This window comes from Cebus imitator, unplaced genomic scaffold (assembly GCF_001604975.1).
Source record: "Cebus imitator isolate Cc_AM_T3 unplaced genomic scaffold, Cebus_imitator-1.0 Scaffold264, whole genome shotgun sequence".
NCBI lineage: Eukaryota > Metazoa > Chordata > Mammalia > Primates > Cebidae > Cebus > Cebus imitator.
Genome location: NW_016107579.1, coordinates 3,055,856 through 3,074,859, shown reverse-complemented (window position 1 = coordinate 3,074,859; position 19,004 = coordinate 3,055,856). Strand labels below are relative to the sequence as shown.

The 19,004-nt window shown below is 45.6% G+C and overlaps 1 protein-coding gene and 1 pseudogene across 4 annotated transcripts in view; both read right to left on the bottom strand.

Annotated features, from left to right (window-relative positions):
• The window catches only part of RALB (RAS like proto-oncogene B), a 45,098-nt gene that overhangs the window by 2,024 nt on the left and 24,070 nt on the right, over positions 1-19,004 (bottom strand). For all 3 annotated transcript variants that reach the window (XM_017500266.2, XM_037728409.1, XM_037728410.1), the window contains 3 exons: positions 14,186-14,346; positions 6,747-6,955; positions 3,206-3,383 (listed from right to left, as the gene is read on the bottom strand). In XM_017500266.2, the coding sequence (XP_017355755.1) occupies positions 3,206-3,383; positions 6,747-6,955; positions 14,186-14,299 (501 nt within the window). In that variant the 5' untranslated portion in view covers positions 14,300-14,346. The remainder of the gene's footprint in view (positions 1-3,205; positions 3,384-6,746; positions 6,956-14,185; positions 14,347-19,004) is intronic.
• On the bottom strand, positions 16,399-18,927 carry LOC108283735 (annotated as a pseudogene). Its single transcript, XR_001816940.2, has one exon. The product of XR_001816940.2 is annotated as a glutamine--tRNA ligase-like (transcript).

Here is a 19,004-nt window from a genome sequence, read left to right as displayed (position 1 = left end):
TTTTTTTTAGATTCAGACAGGGTCTCTCTATGTTGCCCAGACCTGTCTTGAACTCCTGAGCTCATGCAATCCGCCCATCTCGGCCTCCTAAAGTGCTGGGATTATAGGCGTGAGCCACTGCACCCGGCCTAACAGCTGCTTTCAAAATGATAAAATCTTTTCTTACAGTAAGTGTGATGAAGGATAAAACGTGTTTTTGTATAGAACAGATCTATAAATGTACAAAGTTTACAAATATTGAGAGTCACAACAGCAAGCAGATTTTCTGGCACGTCCAACCACCAGGAAAGGGAAGAATGCCATGATAAGTCCCTGCTCCTAGGTACGCGTTACACTTCTGCATCTCACTTCATCTTACACGGACCCCACGGAGGGTGGAACCTCATTCTGCATGACAGCTTTCCCAGTGACCTCCACAACAGCAGCCCTGGGGAGGTGGCAGGGTGGGGGGACGAGGAGGGCATAAAGCATCAACAACGAAAGCTCGGAGGATGAGTGATGTCCTTCTGGCCACCCTATCCCTCCCCACGCACACTCCCCAACCCCTGTTCTCAGGAACAGCCACTCCTCCATCCCTTGTGATGTCAGCTGAGAGGAACTTTATCAAAGAACTGACTGAGACTTGTCCTTTGAAGGTCAGTGTGTTATTTAGATACGGATTATCCTTTTGTCACAGTAGTTTGGGTTTTGCCCTCTGCTACCAGCAATCACGCCAGAGGACTGATTATACCCAAGCAGACAAAATATGAATCTTATGAAGAGACATTTGAGATTTCTCATAGAGAATGATGGAGACTGACAGTAGGGGACTGAGCACAAGCCTTTGTCTTTGGACATTCACACAATACCACAAGCTCCTTCATGGCCACACCTTCTTCCTGGTGAAAAGCAAGACCAGGCCTCTGGAGTGTGGGGCTCCACATGCATTTACCACCAGCTCCAGGCACAAAAAAGCACCCCCAACCTCAGGCCCCAGCTGGATCAGGCTAACCCAAACACCCCTTCCCACCAGCCTCTCTAGAAAGAGCGCTGCCCGTGACAGCAACAGTGAACAGCTTCAAATGCTACGGGTTTTTTTTTTTTTTTTCTGTCCTGACAGCACAAGATGAGAGGAGGGGAATGGAGTGCCTCCAACTTAAAATGATGACAAAGATGTTCACGGGCTGATCTTATCACACCTTTCACGTAAATTCTTTACAAATGAACACAATGCTGCCAGTCATAAGTTTCTGCTGGTTCCCGTTTGGCAGGTCAAGCTGGTCCAGCAGACAAGGGGGGAAGACAACACCCCTCCCCACCACAACCAATCCAAGAAACGTGCATCTGCAGTTCCAATTAAAAATGAGGCATATTTCTGGATTTCCTGTGTGGTTTCCACAGCTGGAAAATAATTTGATAAAAATATTTTAAGTAGCACAAGAACATAAGAGTGTAAGCATTGAGAGATGACGATATAAAGAAAAGCTGACAACAGAACACATGCTTCACATGGCAGATGATAACTAAACGGACTTCGGTTGTAGAATATATATACCCCATATGTATATCTATCCCACATATGTATGTCGCCTAGGATATATGTTTTTATGTACGATACATACAAATAGATGTATATTGCCAAAGTGCATCTAAAGCAAACTCCTTCTAATACCAACATTCTAAATACCAATGTTCTTCTAGCATCATTTCAAGTAAAAATAAAGCTTGGATAAAAATCTCTCCCTTGTCAGGTAATGAAGCAAACAGGAATTGTTCTGCACAAGAAAGAGAAACAGAAGGCGGGGTCTGGGGGATTCAGATGCTGATGCTGCAGAACTAAAAGCAGACGTGTCCACTGTGTGGCTGCCAGCGTGCTATGTGCTGAGCTTCTGCAAGTGCACGGATGTGCAGTGAGAGCTAGTGAACGAGGTCAACGCAGAAGGAAAGTCTCATCTTGAAGGCATCGCTTTAAGATTTTAGCTGTGTGGTAACCACCTTGAAGCTTAATTTTAAAAAGGCAAAAGGCCTGACAATAGCAAGCCCTGACAGTGGATTTTCAAATTGTCAGCATTCATCATTGTCACTCAAAGTCACCCTTTTATTAGTTTCAGAGATGTGAATGAGAAAGTATGCTGGGATGGGATACGAGAAAAATTAAAAAGAGAGACCCAGGTGGCGCGCGCCTATAGTCCCAGCTACTCGGGAGGCTGAGGCAGGAGAATTGCCTGAACCCAGGAGGCGGAGGTTGCGGTGAGCCAAGATCGCGCCATTGCACTCCAGCCTGAGTAACAAGAGTGAAACTCCGTCTCAAAAAAAAAAAAAAGAGAGACCCAGAGAGTTGATTTCTGAGAGGAAATACTATTTAGACACTACACTACAGAGACAGACCACCGTGGCTCTGTCAGTGAACAGTAAGGTAAAAAGAACAAATCTAACCAATAACTCAATGAGAGCAAAACCAAGAAGCTCCACGTATCTTTCAAGGGCACCTCCAAGGGAACCTCCTGGAAGCAGCCAGGCCCACCCATCCTGCTCCTGAAGAGCAAGGCTGTGGAAGGTGACAGCACACACACAAGCTAAGGATGTCCATCCTTCCAGCCCAGCCTCCACAAACCAATGGTCTCGTCCCACCATCCTTCCCAGGACCAAACCAACAGTAAGCACACTCAGCCAGGTGTGGTGGCTCACACCTGTAATCCCGGCACTTTGGGAGGCTGAGGCGGGCAGGTCACTTGAGTCCAGGAATTTGAGACCAGCCTGGGCAACATGGTGAAACCCCATCTCCACAAAAAATTACAAAAAATAGCTGGTGTGGTGGTGCACACCTATAGTCCCAGCTACTCGGGAGGCTGGGGTAGGAGGATTGTTTGAGCCCAAGAAGCAGAGGTTGCAGTGAACTGAGATCACACCACACCAGCCTAGTGGCAGAGTAAGACTTTGTCTTAAAAAAAAAAAAAAAAAAAAACACACACACACACACATTAAGCATACGCTACTCTAATGACGCCTCATGACAAAATAAAAGGTTCTGGGGGGTGTTTGAAATACAGGGTGATACCCTCTCAATGTTTCTCATTGCAATCATGATCATGGCTTAGACATTCAGAGAAATCAGAATCTTTACCTAGTTTTCATAAATGGTTCCCATATAAACAAGCAGGTGGGATGCCTCCATTCTGCTGTTTCTCAAGTGTGTTTCTGAGAAGCACACAGAGTGCATGCCTACCTTGTCCACGTTGGCCCGCGTCTTAGCCGACGTCTCCACGTACTGCACGCCCCACTCTTCGGCTTTACTCCTGGCTTCCTCCACGGGCACCTGCCTCCGCTCCTCTAAGTCAGACTTGTTTCCCACAACGAGCAATGGAATTTTATCTTCTTCAGCCTTCACACGGAGAATCTGTTCCCTAAGGCATTACACCAAGAATACAGCAGCTAAGAAAACTAAAATAAGAACCCAAGTTTTGTGAGCCCACCTAAAATAAAAGGCTTTCCTAAGGCAGAAGAAAAAAATCACTAGATGTAGGGCATGTTTCAAGAAAGCACTCCCTAGAGCCAGTCACGAATGAGACAAGTGTTTCCAAGTCTGGTTCTCAGTTTGTCTGCATCAGAACTCCCGGGGACGCTCATTACAAATGCAGGTATCTGGGCCCAGTCTTCCAGAAGTAGGTGTCTGAATAGGAGCCCAGGATTTTGCATCATAACAAGGTCCCCAACTTAAGCACCGAAAAAAGAAAACAAGCTATGGAACTATCTCCATAAAATCCTTAATTCCCCTGAAAATATGGTATGGTTTCTTTGTGACATAAAAACTATGAAATCCAGTGTATTCTATACAGAAGGTGGCAGCCTATTAGTGGATCATAAAACCAATCTAGTGGGTCACAACCAGCAATTCTCCCCATCTCCTCATCAATGAAATAGAATACTATAGAATAGAGTGGAACAGAACAGAAACATCCAAGGGAATCTCAAGTAAGAAAGGTGAATCCTGTTTTGTTTTGAAACTTCAGTTTGGATTAGATCTGCAAGTGTACATGACATGTGTGTCATTCCACCCCCAGTTTCTATCCAGACACAGTAATGTTATAGGCCACAGAATTGGGCCAGATATGGTAGGCAGTAATCACATTCCAATACATACCATTTTTCTACTACAAAGTGAAAAAAATGAAATACTACAAGCCCTAAGGAAAATACTTCAAAAGAGTCTTCTATAAAAATACCATTACCTGTAACACATTAAATTTTATGTCTCCTAAAAATAATCAGCTATCTGAAAGTACTAATCAAAACCAAATATTTAACAAAAATAAATAGCCCATTTCCATTATTTTGGTCCAATGAGAACATTTCTACTTTTATATTCCAATACATTCTAAAAAGAGTCCCCTTCGAAAATGTATTTTGCAGAGCTCTGCATTGATTTTTATATGGTGTAAGGTAATATTTCACAATAATAAAAATATTTTCTAGGTCAGGCATGGTGGCTCACATCTGTAATCCCAGCACTTTGGGAGGCTGAGGCGGGAGGATCACTTAAGCTCAGGAGTTCAAGAGCCTGGGCAACATAGGGAGACCCTGTCTCTACAAAACAAAACAAAACAAAACAACAACAACAAAAAGCAACTAAAATTGCCATGTGGTCAACTGAAGTACCAGATATCAAATATTTTAAGACAAAAGGATAAAAAGGTGCTCGAAATTGGCTTTGTGTAGCTTTGTTATACCCTACATTTGAACTGGGGTCGAAAAACACAACACATTTAAAAGTTATGTGATCAATACAAACTATGAACAATAAAAACTGATAGTCGTCTGGCTCATTAGTCTTGCAGGGGCACATAAAATTACCTTACTAATAAACATATTGATCCAAAAATGGGAGTACCAAGTTCTGGTCTCTTCTGACAAGCCTATTTATCTTAGTTCATAAAATATTTTCCCAGAAATGTTTCAAGTAAGACAGCATATTCACATTTCATTTTATATTGGGGCCTTTCTATTTGGAAGATAATACAGAAATGCTATGTTTTAAAACTAAAACTGCTAACGCATCATGAAGAGACATGATGAGTTTAGCCACAGGGCTCAGATCATTGACCAGCATTCTTCTGTTTGCAATGACATGAGACACCTAAGCAGAATTCAAATCAGAAGAACAAACTTCCCCTTCTCTCTGATTTCAGGTATTCATCTGTCCTTTTTCTTCTAAGGATCTCTCTTTTCACCTAACAACCAAAACCCTTTTCCAAGATGAGGGGAGCCCTGCTCCAGCTCTATGAGAATGCCCAAGTACTACCTGTGCACGTGTGGTGACTAAGGAGAGGACAAGCAGCACCTATATTTCTGTATTTCTCCATATCCTCTGCAGAGGACTCTCCTGCCCACTTCCCTTCTAAATAAGTCACCGGACAACAAGAAATCAAAAGGCTCAGGACAGGGAAGAAAATAAGAGAGTGTGTGCATCTGTGCTCTTTTACCTTCCAGGAGGCAGAAAAACAAGACTATGTAGAAGCAAACAATTATAAATGCATGGGCTATATTCAAACAGAGCAGCCCCTGGGTAGGTCTGAAATATCTAAAAATTAATAGGACTTCTCATGAGTCATAGTTATCTAACTGATCGCTGCAACACACACACTCTGCTTCCACAAAACTAGGTCTTCGACTCTGAAGCCTGGAGCGATGAAGCATCACTGAGGCACCTCCCTATTACCTTCCACTCGCTCTGCTGGGTGACCTGCACTCAGCCCAGAGACCTCCCTGCCTCAGTGACGCTTCCTCATTTTCACCTCTGGTTGACCAACTTACTGTCAGACCAGAACTTGCTAAAAAACGAAAAAAACTGACTGACTTTTGGGTTGTTCTCTTCAGTTCCCTACTAAACTCTAGATCTGCTTCTTAAAAAGTCATCTAGATGGACATGTTTGTAAGGAAAATAGATTTTTTAAAATACAATTATGCCGGAGAAGTGGGAAGGGTACGGGGTAAAGGCACATTTATAGAGCATAGGAATTACGCCGAAGGTATTTTTAACTGCCATGTTTTCTTTTTTTTTTTTTCTTCTCTAACACCTTCATGGAGAATAATTGCCACATTATAAAACGAATGATAACAATGGATATTCTACTCACTATGGAAGTACCACGTGTCTACACTGTGACAGAGCCTGGGGACAATGCAGGGTAGCCATGTTCCTGACCATATGAAATTCACAGTCTAATGCATCCTTTCATTTCATTCTCAACTCACAAGTACATTTCCAGAAAAAGAAGTAAGACCCTGACACAAAGTAAACTTGCCCATGGTTAGTGAGTGGTAAGGCCGGAATTCAAACCAAGTCTCCTAACCCTAAAGCCACGTTCTTGCCCCTCCACTATGCCCAAGTCCTTAAGTGGCAGCAAATGGTCATTCTGACTCACATCTTTCACTCTCCGGTCAGCGTTCCGTAACCTAGGACCTAGGAACAAAATTATACGTTCTTGCGTATATGGAATAGCTTCATTCTTTTTCAGGGACCATAAGACTCTTAAAATAATTTTACTCAGAAATCACAGATCAGGAAAGCCCAAAGAGATTGCAATCATCGTGGTCTATGACATGCCAAGATTTAGAAAGCCCCAGAAGATTCTTTAGACAGAATTCTTCCTGAGGACAAGCTCAGCCCTCTGCTGGTATGCTCAGCCCCAAATGCCTTACAGGATTAAGACATATGAAAAAAGGCAAAAAGCCTCCTGGGGTCTTTTGCTAGCTCATTTCAAACATACCTGAATTCGGCAGTTGCTGTAAAGGATTCATGTTCTGTGATTGAGAACACAAGAAGAAAGCCTTCACCACTCCGAAAGTAGTTATCTCGAATGGCTGCGTAGTCCTCTTGCCCAGCGGTGTCCAGAATGTCTATCTGAACTTCTTCCCCATCAAGAACCACTTTCTTTCTATAACTGTCAGCTTTGGTAGGTTCATAGTCTTCCACAAACTGAGGAAATAAACATTATTGGTAATTAACAAAGTCTTAAAGGGGAATAAATGTGACAAAAAAAAAAAATTCCCTATATGGGCACTTCGTACTATGAACAGGACACTACAGAATAGAAGTAACATTTTATATAACACTTTTGTTCTTTATAGCTCCATTTTGCCATTTTTTTGTTTTTAAACAATAGGGGTAGACAACCCAGTTTACAGATGAGGAAACAAGGCACAGAGCAGAACACTTGCAATATTATTGTCAGTGTAAAATTATAATGCAAACACCAGCAAGGGTGAGAAACTGGAGATCTTATTCATAATAATAGAAGTATAAAACTCATCTGAAAAGTAATTTGGCAAGACGTATGATACAGTCTGGCTCTGTGTCCCCACCCAAATCTTATCTTGAATTGTAATCCGAATTATAATCCCCATGTATTGGAGGAGCGACCTTATGGGAGGTGATGAGATCACGGGGCAGTACCCCCATGCTGTTTTTGTGACAGTGAGTTCTCACAAGACCTGATGGTTTCATAAGGGGCTTTTCCCTCCTTCACTCTGCACTTCTTCCTGCCACCTAGTGAAGAAGGATATGTTTGCTCCCCCTTCTACCATGACTGTAAGTTTCTTGAGGCCTCCCCAGCCCTGCAGAAGAAAAGAGGCTATCAACCTCTTTTCTTTATAAACTACCCAGTCTTGGGTATTTCTTCACAGCAGCAACAGAACAAACTAACACAGTGTATCAAGGGGCTTGTAGTGGTATGGGTTTTTGAGAAAGAATGAAGTACTGACACACGCTGCTGTAAGGGGGAGATCCCATAAGCACCGAGGCAGGAGCAAAAGGCCTCAGCCTATTTCTATATAAATAATGAAGAAGAAAGTGACTAGAAATATAACCGTAGTAGTTATTAGTTATTCATATGTGATCTTAGTTATTCATAGGTGATCTTAATTCTTTTACTAATGCCTCTCAGGTCGCAAGTGTGAACCTGGGGTGACATTGTGAAATGGATGACACTAGGCAAGATGCTTTAAGCCCTCTGTCAAGCCCACATAAGGGCTGCTGGAGGGCACTTCGGCTGTGCGGCAGTGCCAGTGCTGTGACAGCGCCCGCTGTTTAGCCAGCTAAGGGAGGAGCTGCCCAAAATGGCCGAGACATCTCCTTCCTGGGGAAGTTTGGAGAAAACTCTACTTCTCCAAGCTCTTGTGGTAAGGCCTGATGCTGTCAGGTAGGCCCGCAGACATCCGGGGGCTTAACTGTCTCTATGTGATGCTGTGCTTCAGCGGTCACCTTCCAAGTCTACTCTCATGTCCTGCTTCTGCACCTGGTTCCTTTTTTCTTAGAAAAGATCATCAGTAACAGTAATATAAATCTTAATGTTTTAGTTCTTTCTTGATATATATGGAAAAAGTGCTGATGCATTATGCTCCTTACCTCACTTCGGGTGCTAGAAATTCCTGAGCCCCTACCTGAATGACAGGTGAAGTACTTGACCCTATCACTGCCATGCCCTATCTACCCTGCCCCCAGTCTCCGACCACCAAGACCACGCCCTACCTACCCTGCGCCCAGATTTGCAACTCAATAAAAGTGAGAGCACCCCTGCATTCAGGGCCACTGCTGGTCTCCGCGATCTGGGTAGCAGTGGACCCCTGGGCCCAAACTCTCTTTTCTCTATCTCTGTGTCTGTGTCTTTTACTTCCACAATTTCTCGTCTCCACACCAGCCGGGAGCAGCTCACAGAACCCTGTAGGGCTGGACCCTATCCGCTGCAACACGGAAGAACTTTTCAAAACACACTGAGTGAAAGAAGCTAGACATAAAGGCCACATATTGTATGATTCCATCTATATGAAATGTCCAGAATAGGGAAATCCATAGAAACAGGAAGTGGTTGCCAGAGGCCAAGAGCAGGACGGGGAAGCAGTAATGGGGAATGACTACTAGCATGTAGGCTGGTTTTCTGGAGTGAAAATGATCTAAAATTAGATAACGGTGATGGTCGCACATCTGTATGAATATACAAAAAAAACTATTAGATTATACACTTTAAGCCAGGTGCAGTGGCTCACGCCTGCAATCCCAACAGTTTGGGAGGCCAAGGCGGGCGGATCACCTGAGGTCAGGAATTCCAGACCAGCTTGGCTAACATGGTGAAACCTCGTCTCTATTAAAAATACAAAAAATTAGCCGAGCATGGTGGTGGACGCCTGTAATCCCAGCTACTCAGGAGGCTGAGGCAGGAGAACTGCTTGAACCCAGGAGGCAGAGGTTGTAGTAAGCCAAACTCGCGCCATTGCACTCCAGCCTGGGCAACAAGAGCAAAACTCGATCTCAAAACAAAAGTACACTTTAAAAGAGCAAATTTCATCATATGTGCATTACATCTTAATAAGGCTGTGATTTTAAAATTTTTTAACTTAAAAATGGAATTGAAAATGTCAAAGTGAATTAAGGGTTGAGGAATACTATTAAAAAGAGCCTTGTATTGTCAGTTAACAGCTACTCAAAAATAAAAACATGAAGACTTTTTCTTTTTTCAGACAGAGTTTTTGCTCGTTGACCAGGCTAGAGTGCAATGGCGTGATCTCGGCTCACTGCAACCTCTACCCGCTGGGTTCAAGTGATTCTCTTGCCTCAGCCTCCCAAGTAGATGAGATTACAGGCACCTGCCACCGCACCTAGCTAATTTTTGTACTTTTAGTAGAGACAGGGTTTCACCATGTTGGCCAAGCTGTTCTTGAACTCCTGACCTTGTGATCCACCTGCCTCGACCTCTCAAACTGCTGGGATTATAGGCATGAGCCACTGTACCCAGACAAGACATGTTTAGTAGTAGGTTCTCCTAAGTGTGTACTAAAAAATTATCTGCAAATTGAGATGTGAAAACTTGCCTATGCTTTCAGGTGTCCTCCTTTTAACTCATTTGCAAACAGACAAATACATGACCAAACAATCCAAAACACCACTGCCCCCTGAAAGTCTCTGAATTCTACCATAAATTATCTCAACTGTGTATTGCTCAGCTTCCAAGAATAAAGCCAGCCAGAATTCCACTGGCTCCTTTGACACAGAAGTCAGAATGTCCTGCTGTCCCTGTGTACCTCTGTACTCAGGGAAAAGTATGCCAATTACCCTAACATTCCATTACAACCCTGATGTTTACATTGCCCAGCTGGAAACAGAAAATCGCAAAGTCTTCGTATCCATTAGCATGACCTATCCTTATCCCCTACTGGCCTTGCAGAGCTCTGCGTGGCTGTTTTAGATGTTCAAGACACATGAATCTAAGACAAACTTCACGCAGACCCCTTCTTTCTAAGCTGACTTTCCTCTAAGCTGGCTTTTCTGGAGACTGAAAGTGTGAAATGGTTGCTGCCAAAGCCTCTCCATCCCCAGCCTTACTCTCCCAGAAAAGGTAAAAATGAGTATGTTAGGCCGAGCATAGGAAGATTAAAATCGGACTGCAGCTACCCTGGAAGCTCCCTCCAATTCTTCTCAAAGTTAGAACTTAGACAATAAAGACTCTGGGACTATGGCTCCTTCTATAATCTAATCTTCAGGAAAATTCCATCATATATGCTAAAAAATTTTAAATAAGAATGAAGCATTGTACTATGAACAAAAAATCTGAATGGCCTGGGAGACTTTAGACCAGGGGTGTCCAATCTTTTGGCTTCCTTGGGCCACACTGGAAAAAGAATTGTCTTGGGCCAAATAAAATACACTAACACTAACGACAGCTGATGAGCTAAAAATATATATATATATATATCACAAAAAAAGAACCTCAGAATGTTTTAAGAAAGCTTAAATATTTGTGTTGGGCTGCATTCAAAGTCATTCTGGGTCATGGGTTGGACAAGCTTGATTTAGACAGCCGGCATCCCTGAACACAAACTTCAGTTTCCTTTACTGTAAAATCAGGCTTGACTAGATAATCTCTCAGGCAAGAATTACCACACCTGGCCATGTGTCAGAGTCGCCAGGAGAGCACCACTGAAACAGTGTCCCAGTTCTCCAACTCCACAAATGTTATTCAGAAGGCTTTAAAAAAAAAAAAAGTCTCCCAGGAAATTCTATACCGTAATCAGCTAGATTTGAGAATTACTGCTCAGGTCTCTTTGAGCTCCAAAATTATGATTCCAGAACCATTTTGTCCAATATAGTAGCCACCAGCCACATTTCAAATGTACAACAGCCACACGTATTGGAGAGTACAGATACACAACAGTTTCATCATCATGGAAGGTTCTATTAGCACCTTAGAAAATCAATTAGAACTCCTCCCACAAACACACATCACTTCATTTCTATTCCTTCCTTCCCCCGATTTTATTTTATGATTTCTTCAATAACTGCCACTTTCCAGTTCTCAAATGTTAGCCCATGAGAAAAACAAACTAAGGCCAGGCATAGCTTTCCCTGGTCTCTGTGAAGAGAACAGGAAGAAGAGAAAAAACTCTTGAATCTTGAATCTTCTGCACGCATCTTCCCCTCCTCTTACTACCCACCTGCCAGACACACACACACACACACACACACACACACACACACACACCCCGAAACCTCCAGACCAGGCTCTCCTAGTCTACTCAGCAGTGCTGAGTAGAACAAATCCTAGTCTCAAAGCAGAGCTAGCTCTGTATCTGAACTTGCTCTTGAAACTGGCATCCTGGGGCCTCTCAATCACTAACATGGTAGGGGAATCTTCTATCCTTGGATCTGCCACGGCTCTGCCTCTAATGCCAACAGTGGCATTATTGATATTTTGTGCTGGTTAATTCTTTGTCGGGGGCTGTCCTGTGTGATGTAGAATGTTTAGCTAAGGACCTGTGTCTAACACCTACAAGGAACAAAATTCTACCCACCACTAGGGAGCCTGGAAAGGGGACCCCAAGCCTCAGAAGAGGTCAGAGCCCCAGCTGACACCTTGACTGGGGCGTTGTGGGATACTGAGCAGAGGACCCAGCTGAGACTCCAATTCTGGACCCATGGAAACTATGGAACGATAAATGTATGTTTCAACCTGCTAAATTTGTAATTATTATACAGTAATAAAACTAATATAAACAGCACCGATATCGCAAAATCCAGCAAAATACCAATATTTTTATTAAACTGCCTGACATACCTCTAGAATACCTTTTACTTTTTTGTTTGCGGTATACTCTTTCTCTCGTCATATGCCAATGATTTTGAAATATTCCTATAGAGAATAAAAAATAATTTAGTCTTTCCTTTAGCATGGTTAATGAAAATTTCTTTTGTATTGACAGTTTAGAAAAGGTTCTTTCAGCTCCACAGCTACGTGACTTTTTTTTTTTTTTTTACTTGAAGTTCTGGAACACATGTGCAGAAAGTACAGGTTTGTCGCATAGGTATACATGTGCCATGGTGGTTTCCTGCACCTATCGACCCATCATCTACGTTTTAACCCATGCATGCATTAGGTATTTGTCCTAGTGCTCTCCCTTCCCTTGGTCCCCCACCCGCTGAAAGGACCTGGTATGTGATATTCCCCACCCTGTGTCCATGTGTTCTCATTGTTCAACTCCCACTTACGAGTGAGAATATGAGATGTTTGGTTTTCTGTTCCTGTGTTTGCTGAGAGTAATGGCTTCTAGCTTCATCCATGTCCCTGCAAAAGACATAAACTCATCCTTTTTTATGGCTGCATAGTATTCCATGGTGTATATGTGCCACATTTTCTTTATCCAGTCTATCACTGATGGGCATTTGGGTTGGCTCCAAGTCTTTGCTGTTGTAAATAGTACTACAATAAACATACTGTGCATATGACTACATGACATTTCTAGTAATGAAAGTTTTGGGATTCTTGTCAAATTTAGGAAACCTCTATTGAGCTTCACTATAAGAAGCTGTAAGATCTGAAAGACTTTTTCGGCCCCATTTCTAGCTTCTAGCTCTCACACACTTGTGCCTGGTGCCACAGGACACGTTCACATCAGGATCTGTCCTGGCCCGGCACCTCACATCACGATGCTCGCATCAGCACAGTGGGTGGCGGGGGTACTCCTGAGGCCAGCGATAATCATCAAGTGCTGCGTGACTCCAAACACACCAACACATACCACTATCCCCCACCTAACCCACCCCAACTCAGCCTCCCTCAGCTAGAGGCCGAACATATCATGGCCACTCCAACTGCACCCAGCATAAGAGGAAGCAGGACAACGGGAAAGTCCAGTGAAAGAAGATAGTGATTTTAATTGGCATGGATGTGATAGCTTTCTTTCATAAATCTCATAAAGCCATGTGGCTGCAATGCAGTGAGAGGTCCTGGGGTTTGAGCTCTGCTCTGAACACCCATCCCTTGGTGTTCTTAAATGGTTCCAGGACATTGCCCGCCCCCCATGCCAAAAGCTGCATATGCTCAAGTTTCTTACTTAAAATGGCACATTTACATATAACAACCTCCCGTACACTTTAAATCATCTCTAAATTACTTATAATACATAATATAATGCTAAGGCTATGCAAATAATTGTTACACTGCATGTTTTAATTTGTATTATTTTTATTGTTGTACTGTTATTTTTAACCGCTTATTTTTTTCCCAATATTTTCATTCCACAATGTTTCATCCTACATTGCTTGCATCTGCAGATGTGGAGCCCACAGAAGGCCGAGTATACTAGCAAACAGCTCAAGCAGGGACTTCCGTGGCTCTGGGGATCAAGGCTGTGCTGCCACACTGAACTCAACATTCAACACCAGTCATGTTATAGTCATGTTATCCACATTAAGTAGGTGACACAAATTTTGGGCAAGGATAGTGCAAGCTTCACCTTGCCGTAACGGGAGAACTGGAGAGAATCTGATGTCTATCATTTGGGAAAGGATTAAGCTGTATGGCAACTCAGCTCCCCTTTCACTCTCTCCCACGACAGGCAATCACAAAGTTAAATATCTGTGCACAAAGGCTCCTCTCTCCTCCCCTGCTTTTGTCAGAAAGCAGGCTTGCAGTGTAACAATAGCATCGGTGCAAGCAGAGATCTCTCACATCCCTGCTGGAGTTGAAATTATTCACCAAGAATCAGCAATCCAGATCTTATGAGATCAGACCTTCCTAGGAAGCTATCCAGACGCCACCTCAACACAGACTTGCTCCATGAACCCCTGTGCATGTAAGGACCGGCACAGAAACAGTGGGAACAGGGACACTGCTAGGGCAATGGCATCGGAAGGGGGTCGGTGCCTAGCAGGGCTTACCTCATCATACATGAACTGAAGCGTCAGGGCCGACTTGCCAACGCCTCCGCTGCCAACCATGATCACCTTGTGGAGGGCCAAGGAGCTCTGGCCCTTACTCTTGTTGGCAGCCATCCTGCTGGTCTTCTGAGGCTGTGACAGACAGACGACCCAGTGAAGAGCTGCCGATGACAAAGATAAACACTTAGAGGCAATTTGCTTTCAACCCAGCTGAAACCAAATGTCATCCACATCCTCCAGAAAAGCCTAGCTAACTCAGACATTCCAACAAGAAAGTAATCCTTCCAGGCTCAGGGCAGAGATCCAAGCCCTCCAACAACTCTGGAAGTCGCTTATCCCAGCAGAGCAGGGGCGAAGTCAAGACCACAGGGAGAAACAGGAGTGCACACCTCACACCTGCATCGTTGGGCAGGGTGAGGAGGACACCCAGTCACCAAAAATCATCAGACCCTCGGCAGGGCGTCACTGAGTCAGAGGGCAAGCTGCCCCTAGCCCATTTCCTACCTCTCTGCCCGGACCTCAGCTGCAGCGGAGAACAGCTCAGGAACTCAATCCCCATTACTTTCACTCCTCGCTTTGCCCTCGCACCCTCTACCCCACAATGCACACAGACTCACAACACACATGCTCTCACATTCACACTCACACATGCTCACTCATACTCGCACATGCTCACATTCACACACACACACTCTCACACGCTCTCACGTTCACACACGTTCACATACGCTCACACACGCTCACATTCACTCGCACATGCTGTGGTGAGCACTGCAATTCCTCCCAAGACCATAGAGGAATGTGGAGTGATTCTGATGGTGGGACTACCTGGATCTGGAAAGACTCAGTAGGCACTGAAATACGCAAAAGAAAACCCTGAGAAAAGATAGTGTCCTGGGAGCTGAGACTCTGCTCAATCAAATGAGGATGAAGGGGCTCGAGGAGCCAGAGGTGGACCCCAAAAGCTGAGACCTTTTAGTTCAGCAAGCCTCCCAGTGCCTTAGTAAGCTGGTCCAGATTGCCTCCCAGAAAAAGCGGAACTTTATTCTTGATCAGTGTAATATGTACACTTCTGGCCAACGGCGGAAGCTATTGCTGTTCAAGACCTTCTCTCAGAAAGTGGTGGTGGCTGTCCCTAATGAGGAAGACTGGAAGAAGAGGCTGGAGTTGAGAAAGGAAGTAGAGGGAGATGCTGTGCCTGAATCTATAATGCTGGAGATGAAAGCGAACTTCTCTTTGCCTGAAAAATGTGACTATATGGATGAGACGACATATGGGGAGCTGGAGGAGGAGGAAGCTCAGCCCTACGCCACTGAGTACAAGGAGGAGGCACGGAAGCTACTGCCTCCCTCTGAGAAGTGGACAAACCGCTGAGACAAGCGTAACAGGCACAACCAGCAGAACCGAAGTCCGGGCCAAGGCTATGTGGGAGGGCAGTGCCAAGGCCACGACAACCAGGCCTACGGGCAGCAGTACTGGGGGCAGCCTGGAAACAGAGGGGGTTACCGTAATTTCTATGATCAAGACTGGGGAGACTATGATCGATTTTGCGGGCGAGATTATGAGTACAACAGATAGAGACTATTACAGACGATACAATTGGGATTGGCAGAGTTACTACTACCGCCACCCCAGGACAGACACCAAAACTACAGGAACTACTACGGTTACCAAGGGTACTGGTGAAGCCCCTGCCATGGTCACCTCTGAACCTCTGGGGGTGCCAGGCACCTCCCCAAAATACAACCAAGGAAAACAGGGGTTGTCCGGGTCAGGCTGAGCTGTCAGAGAGGGGTGGGGGGGGAGGGTGCTCAAGCAGGGGTTGGGGAGGGGGGAGGGGGAAACAAACTACAAAACTGTACATTTTTTAAAGTTTGTTGAAAAGAATATTGTCTTATTCTACAAAACATTTCAAACCTAGTTAGATTTGTAATCAAAAACATTTGCACAGAAAGCAGCACTTAGAGCTACCTGTTCTCTTGTGTAGTCAGACAGGAAGAGAACTGAAAATGGTGCCCTTCTAATACTCTGAGGCGGTTGGACTGGCAGCCAAGTAAAGGAGAGCGATGAGGTGGTGTGGGGAGGGTGGGGAGGCAGGGCGAGGGTGCTCTCCACAGCAGGTCAGAGCAGGCAGGAGTGGGCACAGAGGGAGAGCGTGTGACTGGGGCAGGGAAAATAAATGATTGGCCCTTATCAAAAAAGAGCCATTTTTTAAAATTTAGCTGTTCTTTATTAACATGGAATTTGGGGTGGTGAGGGTAGCCCCAACCTCCAGGAAGATGAGCTAGGTTCACAGTGCTTCCAGCTCACACCTTTCCCGGGTCTTCCTTCAGTGTCACAGTTCGGTTAAAAACAAGCTTTCCCTGATGGCTGTCTGGATCCACGGAGAAGTACCCAAGACGTTCACACTGGAACCTGTCAAAGGGTTTTGCCAGGGCCACAGAGCAGTCCACTAATGCTGCCTCTACCACACATAGTGATGCCAGGTTCAGGCCACTTAAGAATCCACCAGGCACCTCAGTAGGATCTTCAGGGTTCTTGTGCTGGAATAGTGGCTCATAGAGGCGAACCTCGCACATCAAAGGCTGTGACACCCAGTGAATAAAGGTCTTCGGCTTCTCTCCAGCATCTGCCCTTCTGTAGGTCACCTCCAGACTCTCTACATAACCACTGGGGCCCTTGACAACATGCTGCAGCTCAATGACGTAGTCTGTATGCCTCAGGCACACAGGCTGGCCCCAAGCCAGGTGCTTAAAGCCTGGCTCTGGCTCCTCCTTGAAGTCAGTCCTCTCAATGAACACAATGGGTGCAAAGGGAACTGGATGGAAGCCTTTGGTCTCATCAGCTGGGAAGTTGGGCACCTGGATGTCCATGACTTAGCAGCGGGAAAGTTGGTGATGATGACGCATAGTGACTCCAGCACAGCCACGACTCATGGGGCTGTGTCATTCAGCACATCACACACACGGGCTTCTAGAAGATGTGGCTCCATTGTGGTCTGTGCCACTGTCACTCCCACCTGGGCACAGAAGTTGTTGATGGCCTCAGGTGGGAAGCCCCGCTGTCACACGGCCATGAGTGTTAAGAGCCATGGGTCATCCCAGACCCGCACAGCACCAGTTGCTATAAGCCGGAGGACCTTCCTCTTAGAGACAACAGCGTAGTGCAGGTTGAGGCGGCCACGCTCGCACTGAACATGGCAACAGACATCCAGTGCATTGCAAAACCAGAAGTAGGAAGAGCGTCAGGCCTGCAATTCCTTGGTGCAGAGTGAGTGAGTGAGTGATGTGGTCAATGGAGTCACCGAGGCAGGTGTGTAGTCGTAGGTGAGATAGATGCACCATTTGTCCCCTGTGCAGTGGTGTGGTGTATACATGACTCGATGGGCTACAGGGTGGCCCAACTTCCATCCTCCATCACCAGCTTCACCTACAGTGTGGCCTCACCCTCTGAAAACTTGCCTTGTGCACTGCCTCAAAGAGCAGCAGTCACTCCTCCATGGGACAGTCTCTCCAGGGTGAGGGCAGAGGATTATGGCCTTTGAGCTCCTCCCCTCACTGGTGGTACACAAAAGCCAGAACTCTGCGGATGAGCTCCACAGCCCAGGCATATAGCTGGTCAAAATAGTCACAGGGATATGTCACTTTGTAAGATGTGTAGCCCAGCCAGGCCTCCATGTCATAGATGGCAGTGGAGAACTTTGCTTCCTCCTTCTTGGGTTTGGTGTCATCAAAGCGCAGAAAACAGATGCCATTGTTGGCCTTGGCATAGCCAAAGTTGAAATTGATGGCTTTGGCATATCCAATATGCAGGATTCCATTGGGTTCTGGTGGGCACTGGGTACGCACCTGCCCACCAGTAATCTCCAGGTGCTGCTTTAGTAGATTCATGGCGTGTGGAGTCATCACATAGCCTGGGGTCTTGTAGTTCTCACCCGGCTTGTGGAACTTAAGGGCCTTCCCTGGGAGCTGCTCCATCAGAGACAGGGTCTGGTCAGCAGTCTCGCCATTCTTTATCACATCTTTTGCTGTCCTCCAATCTGTTTCTTCCAGCTGAGCTTTTGCCACCTTGGGCTTCTTCTCCAGATCAGCCTCCATCTTGGGGCCCAGAAGGTAGAGGACCTGCATGTCCACTTTGTTCTTGATCATTTTGCCATCTGCCCTCTTGAGCACAGCCCAAGCCTCTCCCATCAGCAGCGCCATGTTGAAAGGGTAACGTTCCACCAGGGGTTGGGGCCAGTACCTGTTAATGGCAGCCTCCACAGCCTCCTCAATCTGCTCTGGGGTCACACTGACACCCACACCACATTCCTGCTCAAAGTCCGCAGTGTCAATGGGGTCCAAGGGGTGATTCCGCACACACTCCAGGGCAGCGCTCAGCTGGGGCTCAGTGTGGATCTTCTTACTGGCTATGTAGCTTACAAGGAAGGAGAGATATCGGGTATCCCTGAGTCGGGAGGCCAAGCCATATAACAGGGTCCTAGTAGCCTTGTCAGTGGCGGAGCCCAGGGTCTGCTGAGCCTTGGTAGCGACCTCGCACAGCTGCGGGCTAAGAGCCTGGTTCTTGAGCGTCTCGCGGGCCTTCTGCTGGCTGAAGCCAAGGCCAGTGAAGAGTGACAGGGAGTCCAGAGCCGCCATTGCAGAGACATCAGAGGAACTGAAGTGCTCACATTCACACATGCTGACATTCACACACACACTCATCCACATACACGCTGTCACATTCACTCACACACTGACATTCACTCACTCACATTCTCTCACATTCATACTCTCTCACATTCACTCACACACTCATTCACCCATACACAGTCTCTCAC